This window comes from Fusarium redolens, assembly GCF_020744475.1.
Source record: "Fusarium redolens strain MPI-CAGE-AT-0023 chromosome Unknown BKA55scaffold_24, whole genome shotgun sequence".
NCBI lineage: Eukaryota > Fungi > Ascomycota > Sordariomycetes > Hypocreales > Nectriaceae > Fusarium > Fusarium redolens.
The window spans coordinates 274,902-300,172 of NW_025763687.1; the positions used below are offsets into that span (position 1 = coordinate 274,902).

The 25,271-nt window shown below is 46.1% G+C and overlaps 9 protein-coding genes across 9 annotated transcripts; 5 read left to right on the plus strand and 4 right to left on the minus strand.

The window, feature by feature from the left end:
- The first annotated feature begins 516 nt into the window (after positions 1 to 516).
- On the plus strand, positions 517 to 1,725 carry BKA55DRAFT_655172 (Alpha/Beta hydrolase protein). Its single transcript, XM_046197411.1, has one exon. It carries the CDS (start codon positions 673 to 675, stop codon positions 1,678 to 1,680), a length of 1,008 nt encoding a protein of 335 aa, XP_046042740.1. The 5' UTR covers positions 517 to 672; the 3' UTR covers positions 1,681 to 1,725.
- A 1,066-nt stretch (positions 1,726 to 2,791) lies between these two features.
- BKA55DRAFT_599039 (glycosyl hydrolases family 18-domain-containing protein) lies at positions 2,792 to 4,354 on the minus strand (the record flags this gene model as incomplete). The annotated part of the gene is made up of 4 exons (XM_046196327.1): positions 2,792 to 3,823; positions 4,012 to 4,038; positions 4,237 to 4,303; positions 4,335 to 4,354. 4 exons carry the CDS (start codon positions 4,352 to 4,354, stop codon positions 2,792 to 2,794), a joined length of 1,146 nt encoding a protein of 381 aa, XP_046042741.1.
- Positions 4,355 to 5,388: 1,034 nt separating this feature from the next.
- On the minus strand, positions 5,389 to 6,421 carry BKA55DRAFT_696840 (uncharacterized protein; the record flags this gene model as incomplete). Its single annotated transcript, XM_046200309.1, has 3 exons — positions 5,389 to 5,750; positions 5,805 to 6,230; positions 6,355 to 6,421. The coding sequence occupies 3 exons, from the start codon at positions 6,419 to 6,421 to the stop codon at positions 5,389 to 5,391; spliced, it is 855 nt and encodes a 284-aa protein (XP_046042742.1).
- A 1,034-nt stretch (positions 6,422 to 7,455) lies between these two features.
- On the minus strand, positions 7,456 to 7,938 carry BKA55DRAFT_599041 (uncharacterized protein; the record flags this gene model as incomplete). The annotated part of the gene is made up of 1 exon (XM_046196328.1): positions 7,456 to 7,938. One exon carries the CDS (start codon positions 7,936 to 7,938, stop codon positions 7,456 to 7,458), a length of 483 nt encoding a protein of 160 aa, XP_046042743.1.
- A 1,158-nt stretch (positions 7,939 to 9,096) lies between these two features.
- Positions 9,097 to 10,854, plus strand: BKA55DRAFT_655174 (major facilitator superfamily domain-containing protein; the record flags this gene model as incomplete). The annotated part of the gene is made up of 3 exons (XM_046197412.1): positions 9,097 to 9,863; positions 9,915 to 10,148; positions 10,204 to 10,854. The coding sequence occupies 3 exons, from the start codon at positions 9,097 to 9,099 to the stop codon at positions 10,745 to 10,747; spliced, it is 1,545 nt and encodes a 514-aa protein (XP_046042744.1). The 3' UTR covers positions 10,748 to 10,854.
- A 1,980-nt stretch (positions 10,855 to 12,834) lies between these two features.
- BKA55DRAFT_599043 (uncharacterized protein) lies at positions 12,835 to 15,425 on the plus strand (the record flags this gene model as incomplete). The annotated part of the gene is made up of 7 exons (XM_046196329.1): positions 12,835 to 12,897; positions 12,980 to 13,112; positions 13,317 to 13,675; positions 14,633 to 14,753; positions 14,793 to 14,823; positions 15,099 to 15,241; positions 15,298 to 15,425. 7 exons carry the CDS (start codon positions 12,835 to 12,837, stop codon positions 15,423 to 15,425), a joined length of 978 nt encoding a protein of 325 aa, XP_046042745.1.
- A 2,202-nt stretch (positions 15,426 to 17,627) lies between these two features.
- BKA55DRAFT_583854 (uncharacterized protein) lies at positions 17,628 to 18,701 on the plus strand. The gene is made up of 2 exons (XM_046194252.1): positions 17,628 to 17,944; positions 18,002 to 18,701. The coding sequence occupies exon 2, from the start codon at positions 18,042 to 18,044 to the stop codon at positions 18,393 to 18,395; it is 354 nt and encodes a 117-aa protein (XP_046042746.1). The 5' UTR covers positions 17,628 to 17,944; positions 18,002 to 18,041; the 3' UTR covers positions 18,396 to 18,701.
- Positions 18,702 to 19,517: 816 nt separating this feature from the next.
- On the plus strand, positions 19,518 to 20,757 carry BKA55DRAFT_599046 (uncharacterized protein; the record flags this gene model as incomplete). The annotated part of the gene is made up of 4 exons (XM_046196330.1): positions 19,518 to 19,529; positions 19,684 to 19,754; positions 19,815 to 20,131; positions 20,234 to 20,757. The coding sequence occupies 4 exons, from the start codon at positions 19,518 to 19,520 to the stop codon at positions 20,755 to 20,757; spliced, it is 924 nt and encodes a 307-aa protein (XP_046042747.1).
- Positions 20,758 to 21,981: 1,224 nt separating this feature from the next.
- Positions 21,982 to 22,968, minus strand: BKA55DRAFT_526902 (uncharacterized protein; the record flags this gene model as incomplete). Its single annotated transcript, XM_046188884.1, has 1 exon — positions 21,982 to 22,968. One exon carries the CDS (start codon positions 22,966 to 22,968, stop codon positions 21,982 to 21,984), a length of 987 nt encoding a protein of 328 aa, XP_046042748.1.
- Between the last annotated feature and the right edge of the window lie 2,303 nt (positions 22,969 to 25,271).

A 25,271-nucleotide genomic window follows, 5' to 3' on the forward strand; every position in this document is an offset into this window, starting at 1 on the left:
GTCTGTCTGTCTGTCTGTTTGTCTGCCTATCTGTACAGTATCGATGAGGGGACTAGTTCCACGTCTGTTAATACACAGCAGGATTGAATATGGACTTTAGGTAATGTGGATATAGTTTGACTAACGTGTGGCGAAGCAGGGGCGTAGGGAGCGGAGGACGAAAATAAGAAAATCAATGCAAGCATTAGTGACTAGTGCCTTTTCGGCCAAACCAAGTCGCCAGGCGAGAGTCATGGAAAGACTATCCAGGGAAGACAAGACAGAAATGGCCGTTGAGTCGGGCAAGATAACTTCCTTACTTGAAATTAATAGCAGCTGGCATACTGTACAGTACCTTGCAAGTGCACACTCCGACTTTTTAATGGTGACAATATAGTCCGAATGCGACCTCTGATGACCTTCCAGCATATACGGCCGAATACATCTCTCCGTCGATTTCACCTCTTCGCTTTCGTGACATGCCTCGTATTTCTCCTTCATATGATTAGATCTAAACCTTATAAGAGATGAAATTGAGGGCTTTGCTAGTGACAGTATTGACGCATGGCTGTTTCTAAAGCATCGGCTTACAACCCGAGCATATTCGCATATTCAATGCTAACGTTATAGCTGGTCCTTGTAGCCCATTTTCTACGCATTCATCCAGCCATTTCAAATATCCGACTTGAAAATATGGCCGACAAGCTTGGGATCGAGGATTCTAGAGTGACATGGCACACAGCAACAATCCGCCACAAAACCTACCATTACATGAAAGCCGACCCGGATAACGAACCCCTCGCGACAATTATCCTTCTGCATGGGTTTCCTGATTTGGCCTTCGGCTGGCGGTATCAGATCCCCTGTCTGCAATCTCATGGATATCAGATCATCGCGCCAGACATGCTTGGTTTCGGCCTTACCAGCGCCCCTTGTCAGCCAAGCTCGTACGCATTGAGGAGCATCGCCGAGGACATCAGAGGCCTGGCAAATCTTGTCGCAAAAGATAAAAAAATCATCCTCGGTGGACACGACTGGGGCGGCGCCGTGGTTTGGCGCACGGCTCTGTGGTTTCCCGACCTGGTCCAGGGTATTTTTAGCGTCGGCACTCCGTTCATCCCGCCCTCGCGCATCTATCGTTCGCTCGATGACGTCACGCAACACGAGGGCATGAAGAGCTTGAGGTATCAGCTACAATTCCAAGGCGCGCTGATTGATAAGGAGATAACGGATGAAACAAAGATCCGGCAATTTCTTAATGCAATGTTTGGCGCGAAGGGTCCAGAAAATGAAGTTGGCTTCCATGCAGCAGAAGGCATCCTGTTTCACAATCTACCCAAATTGAACCAATCCCAATTGCTGTCGAACGCCGAGATGGATTATTATGTCTCTAGATATTCTCTACAAGGACAGGCTAAACTAGAAGGACCCCTCCGCTGGTATCGCACACGGGCACACAACTACCTCGACGAGTTACGGCTCTTATTGAAGCCCCTCAAATTCTCAATGCCGGCATTGTTCTTGGCTGCCATCCGGGACGAAGCGTTACCGTCAAGCATGTCCGAGGGCATGGATCAATACTTTGAAAACCTGACTCGCAGAGAGGTGGATGCGTCTCACTGGGCACTATGGGAATCGCATACCAAGGTCAATGAGCAGATACTAGCGTGGCTAGAGATGGTGGTACAGCGCAAATCATAGGAGCCCTGCTATATACCTAAAGATCTTTGTAGGCGCGCATATTGGCTATTATAAACGAGTTCATTCTATCGGACTGTTCGTCGCGAAGGGGACTGGTCCATTTGAGTGTTGGGCAGGTTCCAGAATGTAAATTAAGGTGTGAGAATTGCTGGTTTATGTAGACGAGCTGCGAGGTTTATACCAGCATGGCTACCTAATAGTACTGCTGGCCGCAACGTTGCACCAGATGATATTCTAGGCCGACTTGAGGCTGACTCATTTGGACGTGCAACCATCTCGTCTTCCCGGTTGCGGGTTGAATAATAAATGTCTGGTATGCCTAACATCTCGTCTGGTACTAAACTGGGCTCCTTATTAGTTTTCTCGGTAGTAGTAGAGAAAACCCATGTAACCATGTAATTATTTGATTATTTAAAGCTTTTTACCATATACCTTGAATTATCGTCCTCGAAACTGCGACTGGCTCGTACGATGAAATAACTCCACTTATGTTTTGTTTTTTTCCTTAACTTGCCTGATATCCAAAACTTGATCAAATGAGATTCTTCTGCTTCAGTTCATACACTACACTTATCCTAACAATTTCGCTACATCAACTCGAGGCTATATTCGCTTATCAATTGAGTATGTACCCTAAATTGACGGTTGCATATGAAAGTGACTTGGGCGGACTTTAGGTTTATTTCTTACCCCATCCACGAACATCTAGATCGGTGAATGTGCGCTAAATATATGTGTCGTACTACAGTTGCCATTCATTTTTCTACCAATTACCAAACCATGGTAATTGGGTGGGATCGCTTGTCAAAAGTGATATTGTCTCGTACCTAATGTAAGAGTCAATCATTGAGAAGAGGTACATTTGCCGACGACAAAGTCAAATTCCGCCAACAATCCTTAGCTTGTCCCCCTTTGCAGCTTAGCCAACATGGCAGCTTGAAAGATGTGAATCTCTTTCAAGCCCTAGGTACCACGCAAGATGATCAGGATTGGAACGAAACGCACGGGTCTCCATCATTAGAAGCCCACTCAATGTAGATTACTCGATATCAAGTCGCAGCTTTTGCACGTTAAGCCATATATGTATTCCGCCGCTCAACTGCCCCCTAGATCATACCCCGGCTTCCATGCCGGAAGCAATGTTTCTGTATCTTGAATCAGGATAAACAAGTAAGTTTTCTGTTTGATCGAGATTTCCCAAAGATCTGAAGCTCGTTCCCACCAGCGATTCTTGTCCTCTCCCATCTCCTGATGCTTCCCAAAACATAGCCCCTCCCAGACCTCGCTGCTTCAAGTAGGACACCTTTTTCTGGATGGTTTCTGGAGTATCGTACGAGCAGATGCCTCCGCCAGATTGATACTTGCCGTAGTATGCTTGGGCCTTCTCATCGTACATGATTTCGAGACCTTGTTTGGATAAAGCTTTGTAGTCCCAGACACCAGCCTCCCAGCTACCTAGCGCCTTGTTGGGAAGGCCTACTCCTGAGTGCGGTTCTCCCATGCCAGATGCACCGATGAAGGATCTTCCATACGCAGGCATGCCGAGGATGAGTTTGTGAGAAGGTACCCCGGCATCAAGGTAGGCTTTGACGGCATCATCAGTATTGAATGGAGTAGACTGGGGAATATCTGTGTTTGCATAGAGATTAGCGCTGTGACCAGCTACAGAACTCCAGGATCCAGCATAGTCATAAGCCATGAGATTAATGTAATCGACTATACGACCAAGATCCGCGAGGCGTAGTTTGCTATAGTGACTCGAGCCTGCTGGAGCGGCGATGGTAAGCTGAAAGTGGTAACCTGGTGCGTGCTCAGAAGCATACGCATCGAGCTCGATCCGAACCGCCTGAAGGAGGAGTACCATATTAGCAGCATCTTCATCACTAGCTGGGTACTCCCAGTCGATATCGATACCGTCAAAGGCCCAATCTTTCATAAGGGTCACTGCCGACTTGGCAAAGGTAGATCGACTGGCGGCACTAGCTGCTGTAGTGGCGAAATTTGTAGACCAAGTCCAGCCGCCGATGGATAGCAGGACCTTGAGGTTGCGGTGCGCCTTTTTCAGGAGAAAAAGTTGCTTAACGCATCCAAACGCATTATCTTTATCGCTTTCGAGCCAAGCTAGAGAGAGGGGATAGGTCCTCTGTTAGCAAACGGGTTGATCCAAGTTTGAGCTTTGGCAAGTTATACTGGGAAACGGGTTGGAAAAGCTAGGGAGGGAGGGTTGATGGGTTCTGCGTTTGCCACGAAAGATGCATTTGCAAACCGCAAACACCAGAGATCGTGGGTGACGGTAGAAGTCAAGCTTGCTGTAGGTGTGAAAAAACTTACAATCCCCTTCGTAATGTTTTTCCAAATCTGCGTATGTATCGCCTGTGAATCTAAGAAGGGTTAGAATCGAAGCTTCCGATATTGCTATTTTCTTCCGAGCGATCCGAGCGAACGTACACAGTGCCGTCCTCCTGCACATTCATAAAAGCGTATAGCACATGTGTTATGCTGGAGGCGGGGAGATCCTGTGGTTGGAAATCCCGCTCATATATCCCCCTAAGATACGTTTACGATCAGTATCTCGTCTCGTTCAATCTGATCCGGCCATGGGGCTGCGGCAGGCTTGCCAAGGCTTCAATCGCATGGAAATTGGGCTGTCATACCAGTTGACAAAGTAGACCATGTTGGCATATCTTACGTCACTCTGGGAAGGTTCCCTCTGATACAGTTGTAAGGCGTTAGGCTCTGCGGCGCTAAGCATAGACTGGATCGCAATGACCAAGACGGCCATTTTCAAGTAATGAGCCAGCATATTGCAAGCAATATGTTTGTTGAATAACTGTTTGATCTTAGGATGGAATGAGCGGATGTAGAAGCTAGAAACTGATGTGATTTAACTTACCTCTAATGGCCCCGATGATGGATGGATGCAGAAACAGATTATACTAAACAGATCCCATAGAAAAAGGACAACAGAGAAAAATGTATTTGTCTTTTTTCGCTCCACGCTGAAAGATATACTAAAGTAGGGATGAAATAGACTCGGCCTTCTTTAGCTGGTGGTACTTGGCGACTAAGGCTGTCGGTACTTTTGGTAGTTAGAAACCTAGTACTCCATATATGGCCATTATTGGTGTATCTCATGTATAGGAGAGACACGTTTACAGGATATTTCGACGAAAATGGACTTTATTGAGGCATGTCTTTTAGGTGCATACCGAGCTGAACCGAGAAGCGGTGATGTCCTAGTAATACCTAGCGGAGGCGGAACCTAACCCCTATATCGTCTTCGAACCGGGGAAGGGGGTTACAATCTCCGAGGAGTTGTAGAAATCTGACTGAAACGGGCATCTGGGACTACAAAGAGGATTTGAAAAGCGGTACCACGCCTTGCAACCAGTCTGGAGGACAGATATGGGTAGAGGACTACAGCTAATTATTACTATGTTTGGAAACGTTGTTTAAGAGAACGCAGATTCTCCGTGAAGGCTGGCCAGTGGGTGTTGATGGTGAATCTTCGATAAGCTAACAGAAGTTTCCTGGCGTAGTGCGGGTTGTACTGTTCAACATTATATCACATATTGCATCTTGAACAAAAGAAAATTAAGTGGTTTCGCGAGTTTTCTCTTGTCGTATCTTGCAATGCTCTATAGTTGTACAGAATTCGCGCTGCTGCTGCGTGCTCATTCCCATTTCGTCCGTGCAATAACCTACACCCTACGCTGCCGCTGCTGCAAGTCGCTCAAAAACTTCATCCTCGCTCGGGTAGTCATCGCCTTTGATCTTTCTATACGCAGGAATCAAAACAGCCGTATCAACTTCAGCATACTTACCACGCTGCACATGGACGACTTGTCCGTTCATGGTGGTGTCAGCCATGAGGTAAGCAGCACAACGAGCTACTACAGAGGCAGGTTGTACGTCGACGTTTATGCTGTTCAGCAAACTCTTCAAGGATGGGACAACGTTGCTATCCGTCCAGCTAGGTGCCAAGGTGTTGACCCGGATCGGAAGTCGAGCGGCTTTAAGCAACGGGACAAGTCCTCGCCCAAAACCGAGCACTCCATGTTTGGCAGTAGCTAATACGTATCAGCCAGCGTAAAGCGCGCTGAGAGCACCGTTCCCCAACTTACCATAGTCAACGGCCCGAAAACGCTGGAGACTGGTCGCGGATCCCGTGATAACAATGCTTCCTCCGTCAGCTTGCTGTCGCAGATGGTGAATCGCGAGAGTTGACGTATTGATGACACCCTTGAGGTTAATGTCGAGATTCTGGCTCGATGGTTCCATTAGATTGCCAGCTTGGTCAAGTTGAGTAGACAAGTAATCGGCGCGTGGGCCAATGCCGGCGTTGGCAAAAACATGATCGATGCGGCCATGTGTCTCCTTCGCCTTATTAAACAACACAAGTAACTCTTCCCATTTAGTTACATCTGTTTTGATGAACTCATATGCGCCTTCCATTTCCTTTTCTGGAGCCTGGACATCACCGTTGACTACCGAGGCTCCGATTGACAGAAGTAGCTCCACGGTAGCCAATCCAATGCCAGATGAACCGCCTATTCAAAGAGTTTTAATGTTAACTGAGGCCGACGTAACTAAGGTGTGTATAGCCAACCCATATATGAGCATGACCACCTGGGGATGGGAGTGGGGAGCCGAGACGGGCGGTGTTTTGCGTACCTGTGACAACGATAACATTACCCTTGAGGGCAGTCAAGTCCTCATCTTCAAAAACAAACTCAGCCATGTTTACTGAAAAGCCTTGCTCTCTCGATGTCGAGAGAAAAGAAAACACACAAGCTGCAAGATAATTTTTCGTCGATTGTGGCGAACGTCAGAGGAAATTTAAAGTATAAGAATCTTATGCTGTCTCACGGACAAGATGACAGTCTCGGGGTGAGCTGGGAGGGTACGTATTGTAAAGGCATATTATGGACTGACACTGGCTGGTCTGATGTCCACAAATCTGTGCGAGAAAGCCATTTTGTAGCGGTAGACTTTTGTTAGTCATTTTCCGTCATTTGAATTTCTTTTGAGTCAGTGTGATACGGTATCACATATGGCTGCTTGGCCCGTCCAGGCCATAACGTCTTCATTATGTTCCACGCCGGCGTGTGAACGAAGACGAGCGTGGAGGACAAAAAAGGAGGCTCGTCAAGCTCACTAACTGGTGTTTAGCCACGTATCTGGGACTTTGAGCTTTGAGAACGGTATTCAATATAGAGGCTGCCCGAGTCTAGTTGCAACAAGCCCATGGGTATTGAACTTCCGTATGCCATGAAATCCCTTAGACGCGAAGCCACGGTGTTAATGAAGAGACTCCGCAATTTCCTATGTAAAGGGGAGTATGAAGAATTGTTATGCGCTTCTCAAGCACATTTAGGGAAAGTCATCATTGCTGGCAATTAGGAAAAATCAATAAATCGCAGAACCTAACCCTCAGTCTCATTTCCCATTCCAGACTCGGGAATCTAAGAGTCTGATTGCCGCTGATACGCGTACTAAAACTATGCATTGTCTCTATTAAACGTTCACTGCTTACTTGGGCTGGTAAGTTCTCAAGGGGACAATTGTTCACAACAATCTCAGGGCATGACAATGATTACACCCATTCTATAAGTGGAAGCACATCCTTTGCTCTGTTTTATCACTATGGCCGCATCTTTCAGCTCGCCTGACGTTTCATTTTGACTTGAGCTTTATGATATGCTATACAACAAGTTTGCCTATTTTCTCCTGGTGTATGTACACAGTCTCGCCCGCTGTGCTCGCTCATGCCGATCACTGCTTTGGTCCTTGTCGAGGCGCATAAGGCGGAGGCGGAGGAGGCGGCTGCCTTCCATCTGGAATGGTGCACTCATCTAGAGTATTCGCCGAGACCAGTTCGTATGTTGAGAGCGCCGAAGTTGGCCGTAGATCAGTTTGGCATGCACGATCGACGTGTCGCGGCATTGTGATAACATTGACTGATACGGGGACGACTTGAGGGGAAATAACATCTTCGCTTCCGCTGTTCGTGGTGCGGCTTGATCCATATCTTGTTGTATACATCATATTTGCCTGTTGACTTGGTGAAAGATTGTCTGCGTCATATCTTTGAGTATACATCCGGTGCTTCTTCTTAAAAGGCCGCAAATTGATTTTCTTCAGTCGGAATGCATTCTTCACCCTTCCCTGAGTTGAATGGTTCTGGTCAGTCCAGCTATTACCGTCAAAGAGATGTGATAGCCGTGAGACGAGCGGTGCTAGACAAGGCAAAGACATGTTGCTGCAGGGCCAGAACAAATTCTGTCGACCTTGGTAAAATGGCTGAGGAAGCCGGATCAGCAAGTTGGCCTTTTATCCAGGATCGAGCTGGATGCTGCTGTTGTGGCCGCCTGTCTTGCGCCCGGAACGGCCGTTGCCGGCTGGATCCTAGCCTTGTGAATGCTTTTCTCATTTTTTTACCTTTCGGGTCTGCTATCGTAAATGGAAAACTTGAACCCAGTCGTTCTAATCAAGGGACCTTATGTATAGTTACCTTAAGCCTGGTTTCATTCTCGCCCGATTTTTAAGAAGTAGTGGGCTTGGGATGCGAATTTCAGCGATGATATGCGATTGTGATACGGTCTGACACATTAATTAGCCAACACCGGGTCATGCAGATCAGGTTATTGATGCCACTTTCATATACAGTACACAATGTAATGAAGCATCAAAGCTGATTCAAACATGTCGGGGAAGTGGTATGAATTTGCCGATATATCGATAGAACTGGAGCTACTACTCCGAATTGCTTCAGGTGGCTTTCTATCTATACAAGTTTTGAACACTTCTACACTATCTTTACACATACCCAGGAGTATAAGCGACTGTTTCTAACTTGGTACAATCATGTATGTATTATTCCAAAGATGTTCTTTTTACCCAGTGCTCGAGCTGTTTCAGTCATATAATGAATGGGAAGGAGATGTATGGATCGCAAGACCCTAAATAGAAAGGTTTGCTCAGGTCGAATAAGAGGCAGGGGTAGGAACATGACTATTATAGATTGAAGGCCTGATGAAGACGAGGGGTGCATCTTCGGCGTAGAACTTGCTTTCTCAATTTCCTGCTGACGCACCATGGGCTACAACTCCCAGCAGCCATTTTCGTCAGAATATGAGAGACGTATACTACCTTCACGACTATTTGGCAATGGCTTGTACTATTGAATCCAATTTCGGTTGAAATTTTAAGTGCTATTCCCACGACACAAAGATGTACGAGAATGCCTTCAACCAACCTAGGAACCGGATACAGGATAGTAAGAAACTAAGACAATACCTTTAGACCAAAGGCACCCGCGATTTCAGTTTGTTTTGTGTGGATTGCGATCATTTACGTCCCATCAACGCTGTGTACGACAAAACGACGTCCATGGAGTCTCTACCCTGTAGTCCGATGTCGCGATCCCCGCCCAAAGATCAGACTGAGGTTCATCTAACCATCCTCGACGACGTCGAATCTTCGCAGGCTTTAAGTACGGGCGCTGCAACTCCGCTGACACTTATAAGAAGAACTGCAGTAGTATTCCAGCTTTGCGGGGTCAATTTCGCCACGAGCGCATCCAGCGGTCTCATAGTCATTGGACTTCCTCAATTGACCTCAGATCTCAATATACCGCAGTCGCTCGCCTTCTGGCCGTCATCAGTTCAAGGGCTAGCCACAGCTTCGGCACTGCTGCTCTCAGGTGCCGTCGCTGATGTCTTGGGGCCCCGATCCGTAAATCTATCGGGGTGCATACTCAACGGCGTGCTCATGTTGTCCTGTGGATTTATCAAAAGCGTTCAACAATTGATTACTATGAGGGCATTGCAGGGCGTTGCCATAGCGATGCATTTCTCCAGTTCTGTGGCTCTCGTCGCTGACACTCAGCCTCGTGGACAGAGCCGAAACATATCGTTCGCTTGCTTGGGTTTGAGTCAGCTGCTAGGCTTTACCTTTGGCCTTGTCCTCGGTGGCGTACTCGTTGATACTGTTGGATGGCGCTCGGGATGGTATCTTTATGGAGGCACTACCCTGCTCCTGTCCGCCGTTGGTCTATGGTCACTGCCAAAGCCCGAGCCGCTCGGTTTCCGAAACATATTCGGTGATTTGATATCCAGAGTCGATTGGATCGGAGCATTACTTGCCTCGGTTTCCATGGCCTCGCTTTCCTATTTCTTAGCGTAAGTTGAGGTATTTCTAATTGTAACCAAGATGGTACTAACCAGATCAAGGGTTATCAGCACGGACGTCCATCGTATCAAAGAGACCGGGACTATTATACTCCTATGCTTCAGCTTGGCGACCCTGCCACTGTTTGTTGGTTGGATGCATTACCGAGTAAAAAGAAGCATGCCGGCTCTAATACCTAATGCCTTCTGGAGCAACTCTGCTTTTGCTGCTATATGTATTGCTGTAGCTTTATCGTTTGCAGTGCTGAATTCTCTTGATCTTCTTACAAGTCTCTAGTAGGTGAACGGCCAGAACGTTTTGAGTGAAAGTTTTACTGACTATACGCCCCAGTTTTCAAGAGATCCAATATTTGTCGGCTGTCGAGGCTGCGATCCGCATCCTTCCCAGTACCGTCGTCGGACTAGGCCTTAATCTGATGACCGGTCTCATCGTGCACAAAATACCTGCTGTCTGGCTTGTAGCGGTCTCGTCACTACTTTCCTCGGGATCCCCGCTGCTTATGGCCATGATCAATCCTAGTTGGTCTTATTGGGTCGGTGCTTTCTTCGCACAAATCCTTCTGCCATTTTCTATCGATGTGCTCTTCACCGTCGGGCTCATTATTGTTACTGAGGTTTTCCCCGAGAAGAATCAATCCCTTGCCGGTGCTGTCTTCAACACGGCAGCGCAGTTTGGGAACGCTCTGGGGTTGGCTATCGTTCAAGTAGTCTCCGCAGGGGTGACAAACCGAAACATCAACCCAAAGTCCCCCGAGGCTCGCTTGGAAGGTTACCGTGCATCTTTTTGGACTCTCTTTGCCCTAATGCTTGTTTGCGTACTTGTGGGAGCACTTGGGCTACGGAGAGCGGGCAAGGTTGGGTCGAAGCGTGATTGACATTATCCTTTGATCTGGACCGCTCAATCCATGGACCGTCTTATTCCACACGTCTTATAGTTGAAACCATGGTGGAGTGGCTAAACAACGAAAGGGTATGATAGGTGCAGGGTCTGATGGAGCCTGTTCAGAGAGCAGATATGACGAGTATCTCCTTCAAAACATGATAGATTTACGGGGAAGATATCAGTAGAGGTAGATGTTATGTCTCAGTTAACTAGGCATCCTTTCCGGCTCGACCTTGTTCACATGGCTTCATGTCGCCAACGGCGGCTCATTACCCCAAGCCTCGTTAGGCGTGTCCCGTATTCCTGAAAGGACCAAGTAGAGGCGCGTGACGTCTGGATCTTGGTCGCTCATAAGAACGCCATGGATCTGTCGCTCTGTTTCTCATGACGCTACGCCCTGGGGTTTGGAGTGAGAATCCTGGTTACTTCGAGGAAGGATATTTGGTAAGAAATATGTGTACCTAAGTATCTCTCATTATAAATAACAGCAAGTTGCCATTATTTTCCATCCATTTCCTCTTCTGTCCCATCTTGGTCATCTTTCCAACATCTCTTCTCAGACAAACAGATGCCGATAAAAGTCATCCAGAAACTCCTTCATCACCTTATCATGCGAAGAATCAGTAAAGTCTCCACCGCTACTACCGTACCATTTGCACAATGCAAAGATCGTCATTTTAGCAAGACTAGAGAGAAGAACAAGTCGCATCGGCCTGAGAGGAGGCTGTCCCAACGAGAACCCAAATTTACGAAGCGTGCTAAAGAGTCTGAGCGAGGGATCATGGGTGACTAGTTTACTGACACGAGCGACACCACGCAGGAAATCGGCCATGAGATCGAAGAGAAACTCAGACGTATGTGATTCCGTGGATATTGAAGCGTAGTTCTAATAGTTGTACAGAGAAGTGCGGTAGCTTACTCAAGCCCAAGAACTGTCCCACTTTCCCCCCGAGGTGGAAACGAGTCCCCCGACAATGACGACGATGATGACTTGCCAAGCATTGAGGAAATCTATAAGGGGCTTCAACTGAACCGAAATAAGAAACGGTTATCTAGAGGTGACTAGTGAAGTGAAAGGGATAGATGGTGTTTTTCAGGATTTAACAGTGTTTCTATGGGATTTGGCTGTCATAACTTGGTCATATGAGCAGCGTAATAACGCACTATTTCACAATCCTGCAATCTCTCCTGAATGTTTTTTATATACTTCATGAGGAATAGTTACCACCATTTGTAGTTTCTGTGCTTCTTTGTAGCCCTTGGAGCAGGAATTCAAGACAGAACAACTACGTGGTAGAAGACATATGTAAGATAATATATGGATTAGAAACTGAATTGTCACGAAATTCTAAGGTAATATCATGGAGATCGAATTACAAACTTTCATCATTAGTAGCTGTGTACTAGGCGTGATTGAACGGTGAGCTTGTTGGGTAAGATAACTTTCTAGCAAGACCTGACCAAGGTGTTGAAAGCCCTCGTCTGATACACCTCTGACGTCCAAAAAAAAAAAACACTTCAATCGACAGTATATCAGTACGAATGTCCTGTGCGCTGCCGACACTAGCAGGTGACTCATATTGTATCGTACAGCCATGTTAATGGCCTACAACTTCCATAAACAGCAAAGGTAGAAGGCAATGTTCCGCAGGCTTTCGGAAGGCTATTCACATGTCCAGTCTCGGTTGTACCGATCCTGAATCGGCGGTAGGCCATAACTATCTCTTCCAATACTATTCACTTCATTCACGCAAGTCAGCCTTTATTCCGACATTGTGGGCTTCAGCATGAGGTCTTTGTGTCGGACGGCAAACCTATAACTTGTCTTGGCTTTATCATAACAGCCAAAAACTGTACATATAAGGAGTCGCTCAATCTGACTTTTGGCGCAGCTACACGTGCGAATATGGATGAAATCAATCATAGTGCTGTACCATATAACTGCCTGATCATCTATATTGTTGAAACGGACGTGAACTCTTGAGGCAGCCGCTTGGCATATATCTGCCTCTCCATAGCAATGCTCCCAGTTTCTTCAATCTCCAGCTATACCCATTTCATCGCTTGTAAGAAATAAGAATGCGAGGAGCGCATTTGAAATCATTCTCCCAGTCAGGAAAGAGCATACACAAGTTTCTTCAGGTGAGTAAGATCGTCATTCATCGACTATCAAGCAACCCTGGGTCAGATCCTTGTCGAAGTCACAGCTGCTAACATCTGCCAGCCACTTTCAGTGGTCCACAAGGCCAAAGAGATGCAGCTCCTGACCGCTAATGATGATCTCGCTCAACTGACAGGTGGGAGACCCCTCGATGACATTTCCAACATGCCATCAGACGATCGCCGCGCTGTACTCTGTAAGTACTTGGTGAAGGAGGATCCAGTCGTGGTGCAAGAACCTATTGCCTGGTCAGATGAAGAGAGAATTGGAAGGTTTCTTCTTCTAAAAAGATTCCTCAATAACGATGAGTCTCGACGGCATCTTCTCCTAGAAGCTCGAAGGGTGTTCTATGAGGAGAACTCATTCATAATCTCGTTGAGCGGATTCTCTCGCTTCTTAGATGATATGCTTGGCGATTGGGAAGATGCTGTTGCGGTCGAAATGCTAGTGCGCGACCTCACGATCAAGGTGGAAAGGCAGGACTGTCAATGCGGGCAATTGATGGAATACATCCAGCGCCTCTCTTATTTTGCCAAGATGCCACAACTTCAAAAGATTACAATTGAATGGTATACGCCACCGAAAGATGTGGACGACGGTTTGCCTTATGACTGGAGTACGCTATCCAGTAGTAACAGTAGTAAAGGAACCAGCTTACACAGCGTCACGGACGATGATGGAACTTACGAGAACGAAGGTTATAATGAGACTTTGAGATGGGAGACTTCGGACGATGATATCTGGAGCCTGGATGGAGATGTGCACCGGTGAGCTGCCATATAAGACATTTGGATCAGGAGGTGGATACATGTCATCATCAAGTGTATGAGACAATTTCATAGTGCAAGTATCCAGAAACAAATTAAACTCGCAGGCTTCCATGTGACGAGTTTCTTTTTATGCTATGTGTCAGTGTATATAGCTGTCTACTATAAATAAGTTGGTTACACTCCTTTTAACGGCGTCTCCTCGTGGAGAAAGAACAGAAACATGAATGGATCACCACAAGGTCTGCAATGTATCCATCTCCGAGCATCCGGGTAGCATATATGCTGACGGGACCAGAAGAAATGCCTTTCCGTAGCTCTTTTAATATGCTGAAGCAATCAACTGGTACTAACAGGGACTAATTGATACTTGGTTGGGGATTACTAAGATTGTAAGAAGCGAATCTAGCCCAAGTAGTCACTTGCACAGTTACTCAGGAAGGGTGGTATAGGAAGAAAGTAATCCAACCAGAGACTTCCAGATATACGCCTCGCTAGCATGATGAAAAGCCTGTCCATGGGTCGTTCTAACGGTTTGTTTCCTCGAACCGTCGGTTTTGTCATTTGGCCGCCATACTCCACTGTTGTATATCAGTTCATACTGATATGTGACAAGTCGTCTGTTTTTTTGGTATTATTAGTAAAAGTCTCTTTTAGTCATACCTCTTACTCCCTTCTTTAGCCTGAGAGCTTCTAAGCTTTAACATTACGAGCATGACGGCTGACTAGTTGCTATATCGATCTATCCTATGGATGCCATTGATCATATCTAAAACTATCGTTTGGGGCATATCTCACACGATTATCAGAATTGTCAATAAAACATTCCGAAATGAAGAACTCTCTCTGAAGATGAATCGTGTCACGGTTATTCTGAATGGTGTCTTGTTTCGTCCCTCCTTCGACTCGAACTTTATGGTGCAAGGCCTCATCATTCACATGATCAAAGCTCGGTGAGACACGTCTGGATTTCATCGCTCTCAATAATGGCCAAATGGTTGGCAAACACCCAGCCACAATTCCCAGAGTTGCCTCTATAACCGTCCATTTCGCAACATCTCTATATACGAGTGAGTGAGCAAGCATGAGATAACAGCAAGTGAATGTAGATCTTACACTGTTTCATAGAGAAAGTCTTGAGTAAGATCCAACATCTTGATATAGGGAATGCGGACAATCATTGCCGCGCCCGCTCTGTCATATCCATGCTGTCAGCCAGGCAATGAAGTTTGAATTGGCACCAATCCGGCTCCTCCTGTCCTCGGAAGTAGACCAATGAGTATTCTCATCGTTGTCAATGGACTAGGCGAGTTCTAGGAGGAGAGCTTCTTAGGCATACGAGCTCATAAAGCCGTAACACTAACAATACTTTCAAGGTAAAGGAAAAACACAAAAATGCAAAATAACACTCACAGTACGCCTAAGCTCGTCAAAGCTTGGATCGCAGCTTTGGTTTTCCACGGCAACCGCGCATTCCATAGGCTCATAATGGGTACTACTAGAGCCAAGGTCCAATCGCTGAGGGCCAAAACGATGCTAAGAACTATACCAGCGATGGGTACGATGCTCTTTGAACACTTGCCAGAGCTGACGGGATCATTGAATTGCCCCCAGTAGTAGCCAACGGGAGAGCACTGGAAAATGCTGGTCAAGAAAAACACAATCGATGTAGCCCAGACGCAGACAAGGCAGATGGTCAGAGTTATTTTAAGGAAGGGTCTATTGACGGTCGCCCCTTTTGATGGTTCGCCGATGTAAAGGCGATGGAGATACAGGACTACCGATGTTTTGGTGAAGCATGAAAGTGCGGCGTATATTAGTTCCCCGAAATACCAAGTTTGGAAACCTTTGACAATTTCTACCCTGTCAATGCCGTCCGCATGTTGTCCAATTCCGCCGTCCACTATGCCGCGTATTATCATGATAACCTGGGCAGTATAAAGGAACTGAGAAAGTGGTCCCCAGTTAGTGTCATTTTGTCATTATCCAGGGGCAGAAAACCTCATGTAGGGGGCGAATAGTGCAGCTATGCGCGGTACACCTGTCATATTTAGAACGTGAACTTACCACTGACATATACATCAACTTGTCGTGTATTACATGCTCTTTCATAATGACAGATTGTGCCCAGAACCGTAAACATGCCGAGAGGTAGACAAGTATGGTACAGCAGATCTGGATAATGAAGAGCTCGAGGGCTTTCTCACTGGTATTCCAAGCCATCCTATTGTTGGGGATAGATAGCGGCTGGGCACGCTTTAAACAATATCAAGAGGTTATCCAGCAGTCACGCCGCAGTTGGGGGGAGAAAATCAAAACCCTTCCGTACTACGCTTGCGGTCTAGTGATGTAGGGGTGGAGTACTGTCAGAGTGAAGTCTTATAATAAGACTCTGACCAGGCAGGCTTATTTTTCTGCCGATTTGCGCATCGCCGTGATTTTATAGATCTTTGGACAGTCACGTCAAATATCCGACGACGAACCCTTCAAATTTAAGCTTTTTCCTTAGAAGAATATTGGCCAAAATGGGCCGATTTCTCATATCCAATATTTCCAATGTTTCATGTGTTACCATTTGAGCTTTTAGCCTATTTCTCCTAGCCTCTATAGGATCAAGCTTTGCCGCATCACTTCTGACCTAGTCATCGCGGCATTGTAGCTATCAACGTCGTCAACTTGAATCGAGTTGCCAATTTTGTCTGTAGCTAGAAAAAGGACAACGGCAAAGATAGAGAAGAGGGCAAGGGCCAGCACGCGTCGCGAGAAGAGGTAAAGAGGCCGCCAGCGACGCGACTGGCGATGTGGGGCGAAGTGGGGAAGATATTAGGAAGCTACTTTCTACTTGGCAGACACCGAAATGATGAAGAAGCGTACATCACTAACTAGTAGTATTAACGAAGCTTCTCATTGGACAGACTCACAGACACTCTCGGGTAGGCTGCCAGGCGGGTCCCAAAATATTCGGCAGATGGTGACAAAAGTAAATAAGCAGGTTATCGCTAAAAGTGAGGGTATTGGTGACCAAGTATTCATATCATTATCCTCTCACCGAGAGCTTGGAATCCCGATTCTACTGGGACCCGACTGGCTGCAAAAGGACATTAACGGAGCAAGATCGCTTTTTAGACTTGGCGACCTCGGGACTACAGGGCTCAGGGCGTGGAGATTGGCGTCATAGATTAGAAGAGTTAACTACCCTAGGCCGTCTCGGAGAGATTAATCTTGATCTTGCCATTTTCGGTCCCGAGCGGACTGTAACCGATGAGACAAACGAGGCAGGTAAGGGCTGATTGATAATTAATATAATTTATTTTTCAGATTTTGTGCGATTGACGGCATGGGACATTGAATGCGTGTAAGATTTATTTATGCTGTGTAACTGAAATTGTGGCAAAATTCGTCATTTGGCTTGAATGCTGTGTCGTCGCACACAAAGCCTTGTGTTGCTGTTTTTCTTGCCAAACCTGCCAAGCTAACTCCATCACTTCCCGCCCAAAAAAACGCGATCACACTAAAATATGCCGATAACCAGGAATTTAAATTCTCACTACGAGAAATTAATCCAACTACCCGGTCAACAGAACATGGTTGAAACTAAAAGAGCAATCAGATCATGATCTCCGATAATCATCGGGCATCGATATTCCATATCGAGACTCTTGCATTCATGTTTCAGTGTCTGTCTCAGTTTTTTGGTCATTATGTCCCCTCTGCCGCGGTCGGGCTAGCTCCGGTCGAGATTCTGGCCTCTTGAATCTCAGCGTCAAAAGGCGGGCACCAATAAACTGCGAATGACGATCGTTTTCTTGCATCTCACTTTTTTTAAGGCTCGGATATGAAGGGCCGATTGTAAGAAGCACGGGGAGTGTACCCGGGCTTATCTGATCTGGTCTAAATTGTACCAGAGTACAGCGTGAAGCTAAGCTTAGTCTAAATGCTTAAAACACCATCACTAAATACTTTAAAAAATGGAATAAAAGCATCATTGCGCATTTTCTAACAGAAGCAAAAAAGAGAAACATTAATGGTGCGATTGCCGCCCTCGTACGATTACATTTTCATCCCCCGCAGCCCAGACCAGCCGAAATGCAAGCCTCGAATGCATAGGAAACCCTTGTGTTACACAAAACATAATGGCATTCGATACAAACAGTTTCAGATGATGCTATGAGGTGTCAGAGAATCGTGATTGGCGATATGAGCTGCATTTGCTTCTGCTGGCAAAAAAAAGTCTCGCATCCATGCTCCCGCAGGCCACCAGGTATATATGAAGACCATAATCCTCACGAGAAAGTGAAGATAACCAACTCAAGAACAGTATTTAAAAATTCACTTATCACCGGGAAAAACTACACATCATGTGTCAAAAGATTGACGAGAACGGCAACAAAGTACAACAGCAGAGTGAAAGCTGCTGCATGCAAACTCCAGCAACGTTTACCAGATCTGCAAATGGTTCTATAGATTACTCTCGATATCACGTCGAGGCATTCCCCATCCCTGCACAAGAATCAGAATACGACTATGATCACCGCCGAACAATGACAATCCAATCCCAGCAACGTCAATGGCCTCAGGATATCTGGGTTTACAGTCCATCTGGCCGACAGCTGTACCAGCCTGTGTTGATGTTTGAGATTGAGACGGAGACGACTGTTCAGGATGGCAAGACGGAGACGAACAGGCATGCTTCTAAGAGCTGTTCAGCGTGATGGGATTTTTTGTTAGGGGGGAATGGATGGGAAAATGGGAGGGTATGGAGTACACGAGGAGTTGGGGGTCTGTTAGGACATCGCCAATTGATTGGGATTTATTCTGCATTTCGACAAAAATACAAAAAAGAAACAAGGGCTTTCTACGTCTGTACCATTGGGGTCACTGTACTAGCATGGCGAACACGATTGATCAGAAACAATACATCGCATATTTATTCCCCAGCATCAATTCTCTATCTATCATTCACATCTAGTCAATTCATGCAATGCAATCAACACCCAAACTTCCACTCAACATCGCAGATCTTGAAATAATGAAGGGGTAGCTCACTAATGCGTACTTCGCCGCAGTATCAGTGAAGACTCTTATTCGTCAGATCCTCTACCTAGGCACTCACCAGGTTGCGGGTAGGCTGGGAGCCGGTTAGATCTCCAATTTTATATCCTGTAACGTATCAAATACATTAAATATTATCTCAAATCCAGTACTCCGCCTTTGTTTGGTTTGAAATAAGAATTTGGCATATTTGACAATTTATTTGGCAGTCGAAGGCGCACAGATTCAAAAACTTCCAGTGGAACGGCGCTAACAGCGGGGAGTGGAGACAGAGAGGTAGCCTCATTGTAAGTGAGTAATGATTCATCATGCAAAGATGGACTTAATTGTGCCATGTTGCCGGCTGGCTAGTGTCTCCGTCTGCAGTCCCTATGCACATCATTATGCGATGTCTCTGCGCTCGCCAGAAAGGACCTCAAGCACTCATGATGAACATATACTGGCTGAAGTAAACAGAAGACTGTTAAGAGACTACACACTTTCTACCCAGGAAGATGGCTAAAAAAGTGATTTTAGGCCAAACACAGACAGAGCAGAACAAGTCTGCAGTGGAATCCCCAACAACTGCGATGTCACTCCGCCACGAGTTAGAAGAATCGTATCGTAGGCATGGCGCCATAACACTCAGGCACAGTAAGGTTCAACCGGAGCGACCTTGATCGATAGACGTATAGAGAAGAAAATCGGCCCGATCTTGACCAGAATTTCTGCTGTCTGCGTATATGTGAAGAAAAATATGCTGAAGAAACAATCAGTGATGGGAACTCGTCGTATTGCCAATAATGGGCGTTACTGTAAGCCGTCCAACGTCTTGCATTGGCGGTCAATCCCAGCATACAATGGTTTCTAAAGTCCTTTTTGCGATACCTATCGGGTCTAGCGAGCATAGATCTAGAAGTGCTTTGACGATTTTATAGAATTGGTTGTCCCGATGTTGAAGTGTCACAGGAACTAGATAATCCTACAAGTCAATTCGTCTTTTTGCGAGTTATCCTCGGCTATTTCATGATAAGCAGGATGTTTGATTCATTTCATTGCTTCAGAAACCTTCCGGTAGAGCTACAAATAGAGATTTGGAGCTCCGCCGTTCGTCCTGCAAAGGCAGGTGTACAAATCTTCAGCTTGAGCAGCGATCATAGAAGTCAACCACATGAAGACGGCGTTTCGGAAGCTCCTTGGGTCGATGCCTATTACCTCACCGCTCCCAAGTGGGCTTTTGGCCCCAAGTCCAGTCGAGTCAATGGCTTCGACGAAATCACAGTTTCATGGACTAAAAACAACCTTTCGACGTACCTGATCGACTCGGGTCTCTGGAGTGCCTGTAGGCAGTCACATTGTGTCATGAGAGATATACTCGGCCCCACCAAGCCCATAGCCATCCGGAAGAAGGTGAGATGTGGCCGTTCGAATGTCGAGGTCGACGCACCAGAGAGCGACTCTTCCCAGCAGCGCAGTATTATCGTGTCTCCAAGCCAGGACCTCTTTATTCTCCAACTAGATGACCCTGACATGTTTAGTCGGTTTTTGTTTGAAGATGTCATTCCGAACAACACAGCCCAGGGCTTGCTACAGATACCGCACGTAGGCTGGCAATACCACCCATCATGGGCTTCGAGCCTCCACGAATCCTCCCGGATCAGAAGCCTTGACTCCTTATGCTGTTACATTGTATATGGTGCAAGATTTGGGGGTCTGGAAACGCTATGGCTCATCAACTACCGCATCAAGCGAAAGCATTGGGTATCATCGAAAGCGGAATTCGACGGGCCAAAGCCCAAAGTCTTCAAAGCAGACGAGTTTCAGCTCGTAGAGTTGGAAATCGACGATGATATTCGTTCATCAGAGCAACAGTCATGGGACGAGGTCCCGGAGAGGGGCGATCCCTACACTCTGGACGATTTTCTTGCCTTTGTGGGACAGCTCCGGCAGTTAGTGACTCATACACTACTGTCCATGCCAGCTCTGCAAACCGCCAAACGCGCCATGAGCATAAAGGTTCTAGCGTATGAAGATTTGCAATGATTGATTGGCGTAATATGGAAAATGATCTCCTGAGCATCGTGGGCGTCACGTCGTTCCCATCTTGGCATTTTCAAATATAGACAATCTTATTCGATAGCGGAGCAGTCGGTGGTTACTATATAGTTCTTATCCTTTTAATTGGTAAAACCATTTCTTGACAGAATTCTTCAGGGCGTTCATCTTGCTTATGGTTTGGTTGCTTGAGATTTACTTTACTATATATGCAAGTGTCAAGCTCGTTATGAGACCAAGAAAGCCGAACTGCTCTCTGGCCAAATGTTACCGAGAAGCCCAACAGAGATGCATGGAGTAAAGAACATAAATTCAAAGTTGGTAGGGAAAATCTAATATTGGAGACTCGAACCGCCACGTTATTGCCGTAGAACCTGCTATAGGAGGATTTGCAAGCTTCACAAAACAACTTTAAACTATCAGCATAGATAATGAAGAACACAATATTTTTCCCCAACAACATCATATTGTATGAATAACTTCCACAACAAACTTTGAATCATACTGTCGCATCAGAGCCTCAAGGGCAAGAGAGGACCGAGAGGCATGAATACGTCTCGTTCCTCTCTCGAGACCAAGTCTGGCAACGCGAAATTCGTACAAAGACAAGATAAATAATTATAATTACCGCCAGTAGAACCCGAACAGCTCTAATCCTAATCTTCCATCCCACTATGTCAAGGCACAATGGAGATATGAAGCCACAGCTGGAGGTAGGGATTCGACAAATATAGACATTCCGTCTAAGCAATTAAAGGACATGAATATGGAAAAGGAAGCTACAGGGTGGTATTTAGCTGTCAACAGCCCTCCGCTGCATAGATCTTCAGATAGTTCGCAATAGCTCACAGTGCTTGCCCTTGCTTCCCAAACCTGCTGCGGCATGACTGGCTTCTGGCTTGAGACAGAAGATGAACTTGTGATATTGGGATCCCGCTCGGATGAATAGCTTCTGATTTTCCTTGAAAATTTACACACCATTATGCTGGATATAAACAATGTTGGGTGGATCCATAGGGAAGATAGCATATCATTACGGGCAAAAAGATATTGTACATCTCAAGTTGCATTAACACCCTGCTACTGATCAACAATTGCAATGTAGCCAAAATGATACTGTATATTATGCGGCGAGCTCCGGCATTAGATGCAATGATATGTGGATAAAACTATATGTGCGAAACTAACTACGTATATCTTGCCTACAGCACGTCACCGTTTGACAAAGTAGTACAACACGCAATTGTTGGTATATGTCCCGCCCGCTTTTGGGCATTTACGGTTGATGTTCTCAAACACCCCACGGCATGCATCCATGTCTTTCGCTCCAATGGAATGGTTTGGACAGGAGGGTAATACCTGCATTCCAATCAAGGAGTCGCCGTAGCGCAATGGTTGGATGGGATGAGCTGCGTCAAAAGTAGCCTCCTGGAGCCTGTCACAAAACGACCTGGCAAACTCAATCCTGGATGCTGGACTTGAAACAAAGTCAGAGACCGACGGGTGGGTCTCTTCCCAGCATAACATAGAGCTGGCTGTGCCTGTCGCTGCGTGTGGCTTTGTTCGTGTCTCAATAGTGCTGGATGTCTCTACTGGTTTAGGGCCGTCCGTGGTCGTGACAGGCGTTGCTCTCGGTATCAGACCGCCACTAGAGGCTTCCGTGTGCATCAATGATCGAGCTAGGTTAGATACAGACGGGTTACGGTTATCTCCTGCAGATGTTGAAGGTGGCTGATTGAAGACTTCAAGCGTTTCTGACTTGGCACCATGAAGCTCCAACGTTTTTGGGCAATTGTCAGACCACGAGGCTGGTGGAATGAGTGCCATATTTGCATGGTAAGGGATCTTGTATCGCTTTCCAGGAACAGCCGCCATACCGACATCAACACCAGGATTAAGGTTTGAAATATCGTCATAGTCCAGCTTAGGCAGAGCTTGCCCCAACGTCTCGCTTAGTTTAGCCCTGTCCTGCGAGATCCATATGGCATATTTGGAAGTGCAGGTGGCTCTTGCCAGCGAAACATACCAGAGCCATAGAACTGCCTTTATATTTAAGGTTAGATGGTTTGTGGGATCTAAGATCTTGCGGGTCTCATCAGATCCTATATAACTTGGGGCCAAGCCTATTCGGGCCTGTTGCGTCAAATTTAGTTGAGAAATTGGAAAGCACAGCGAAGACGAAATTAGCAGCTCTTCCATTGATCACACTGAGTCTTAGCGTCTACAAATATAGACAAGCACAGGAGAGGTCACTATTGGCAGTATGATATTATACTTATTTCAGCTAACATACACTGAATGTAAGACGTACAATTCCACCCGAAGCCGGTCAACCGAGCAAGCGTGTTCTGGACATAACGTATTTATGAAATGAATTTTTTTTTTTTTAAAAAAAACCACAAAAAAAAAAAAAAAAAAAAAAGAAGGAAAAAAGGGAAAAAATAAGAAATAGAAGAAGAAGAAGAAGAAGAAGAAAGAGGACGCAGGCCAGGGCCTTATTCAAATTTGTGATAATGATCGCCATACTTTTCCTTATGCTTGCGAATTATCATGGCACGCTGCCTTTCATGCTTGGCTTTTCCAAGGTCAACATGTGCCGTCTTATATCCAGCACATCGCATCTGGACTAAATCCGGATTCCAACCCAATATGACGATCTAGACTTTTAGTACATACTATCTGAGGAAGCCAAAGTTAGTGACAATACAGCAGCAGGTATAGAAATTAGCGACCGCATAATTATGGGTCGTTTCGGTAGTTTCTAAATTCGGCGAGACGTTGACTCCGAAAGCTTGAACTCATTCTATCATCACAATTAACACTGCTTAATGAGGTCGCAATGCTACCAGAACGGACTAGTCATCTCTAAACTACATACCAGCAGACAGTTTCTGGCACTTTCTGGCCGTGAAGTGAGTAGTTTCGAAATGCCTTAGCGCGCGCACGGAAAATGCATATATCGATTGATCCACTATTTCTAACTCAATTCTGAGAAGGTCTACTAATATGCATATTGGCACCAAAATTAGATCACCGTATAGAATCTACGCCATCTAAAGTGAATATGACACAAAGAGCGTAGCCGCAGCCTCACTAATCTTCCGCTCACAGGCCTGTTACGTAACTCATGATAGCTGGTGACTCATGCGCACTGGGTCAATGAACTCAAATGGAAGAAACTCTATGCATAGACTGTTCGATGCTATTTGATCCAAACGTCTTGAGCTGCCTTGACTTGTTGGGAAGGTTACTTTAGAACCTATTGGATTCTCTGCCTAGTTGAGCCCTGAACAAACATAGAATCGAAATTGATCGTCGGTCATGTCGAACTCAGCCTGAAAGTTATATTTATCAATGTTGAAGGAAGCAACAGGCGTGGGTCCTACTAATATGGCCTCGCACAGTCCACGCGCATCTTGAAGCCATATACGCAACATGTCGGTTTCGTTTTGCAACCGATTTTCAAATTCTTTAATCAGTGGACCCTGAGCGTCCTCTGACAACCGATAACCGCTAAAGTCATTTCCAAATGCACAAAGTGGTACCAAGGGCCCCAAGCCGTGTTTCATACCAATATCACTTACCTTTTTCCAGAAGTTACAACTCCATAAATCTCTCTTAATGCGTTTCTCAGCATCCTCCCCCATCGCTGATTTCATTTCTATTATTCGCTCGTTATCTTCCGTCATCCAGTGGAAAAGGACAGCGTGGTAGCGACGATGAAGATTCCCACTGGTCCTTGAATACCTAAGAAGTGCCCTGAGAACAACCGGATCATCTGCAAAGGACACTAGGGCAGATCGTTTGAAGTGGATGGCATGTGAGAGATTATCTAAAATAACTTTACGATCATCCAAAACTCGCTGTAGACGCCCTTCTGCTCTCTCACTTGTGGCCCTTGGTTGCGATCTTCTCTTGCGCGACGTGTTGGCCGGATGCTGTGGCTGTAAACTGGAAAGTCCTGGGGGGCGGTCAGGGTCCGTGGCGGGTGCCAGCTCTGGGTTTCTGCTCAAAGCGCTGACTTCTTCCGCTTGACATATTACAGGAGATGCCGAGGAAATGGCCCGAGTTGCACTTATTGTCGCAGCCATCGCATCTTCGAAGAAGGATGATTCTTGTTGTCCATTAGTTAACGTATGTCCGTGGCTTATCTGGTCGACGGTTGAGGATAAGTATCCTGTTTCTATCACTTGGTCTAAATTGATATCACGTACGTCTGTAGAGGTTGACTCAACCTTTTGACAAAGAAGTTCGATAAATATACAAGAACGGAAAGACTGGTTGAGCTCATCTGCGACCCTTTGGCTTAGATGAGGTTTGCGCTGTAATATAAGCTTGATGCCCATAAGCATGAACACGCCTGAATCTGCCACGTTATTATTCTGAGGCCCCCGCCACCCTTCTACGACGGGTCGCGCACCGGCAACGGGAGGTACAAGGGTAGCACTAATGGGAGTACTGTCATACCAGTGGACGCAGTCTGAGTACGCAACAGAAAACGC

Excerpts from the sequence above, each read along its gene's own strand:
- BKA55DRAFT_655172 (XM_046197411.1), top strand. The coding sequence starts at position 673 with ATGGCCGACAAGCTTGGGATCGAGGATTCTAGAGTGACATGGCACACA.
- BKA55DRAFT_583854 (XM_046194252.1), top strand. The coding sequence starts at position 18,042 with ATGTGTCAAAAGATTGACGAGAACGGCAACAAAGTACAACAGCAGAGT.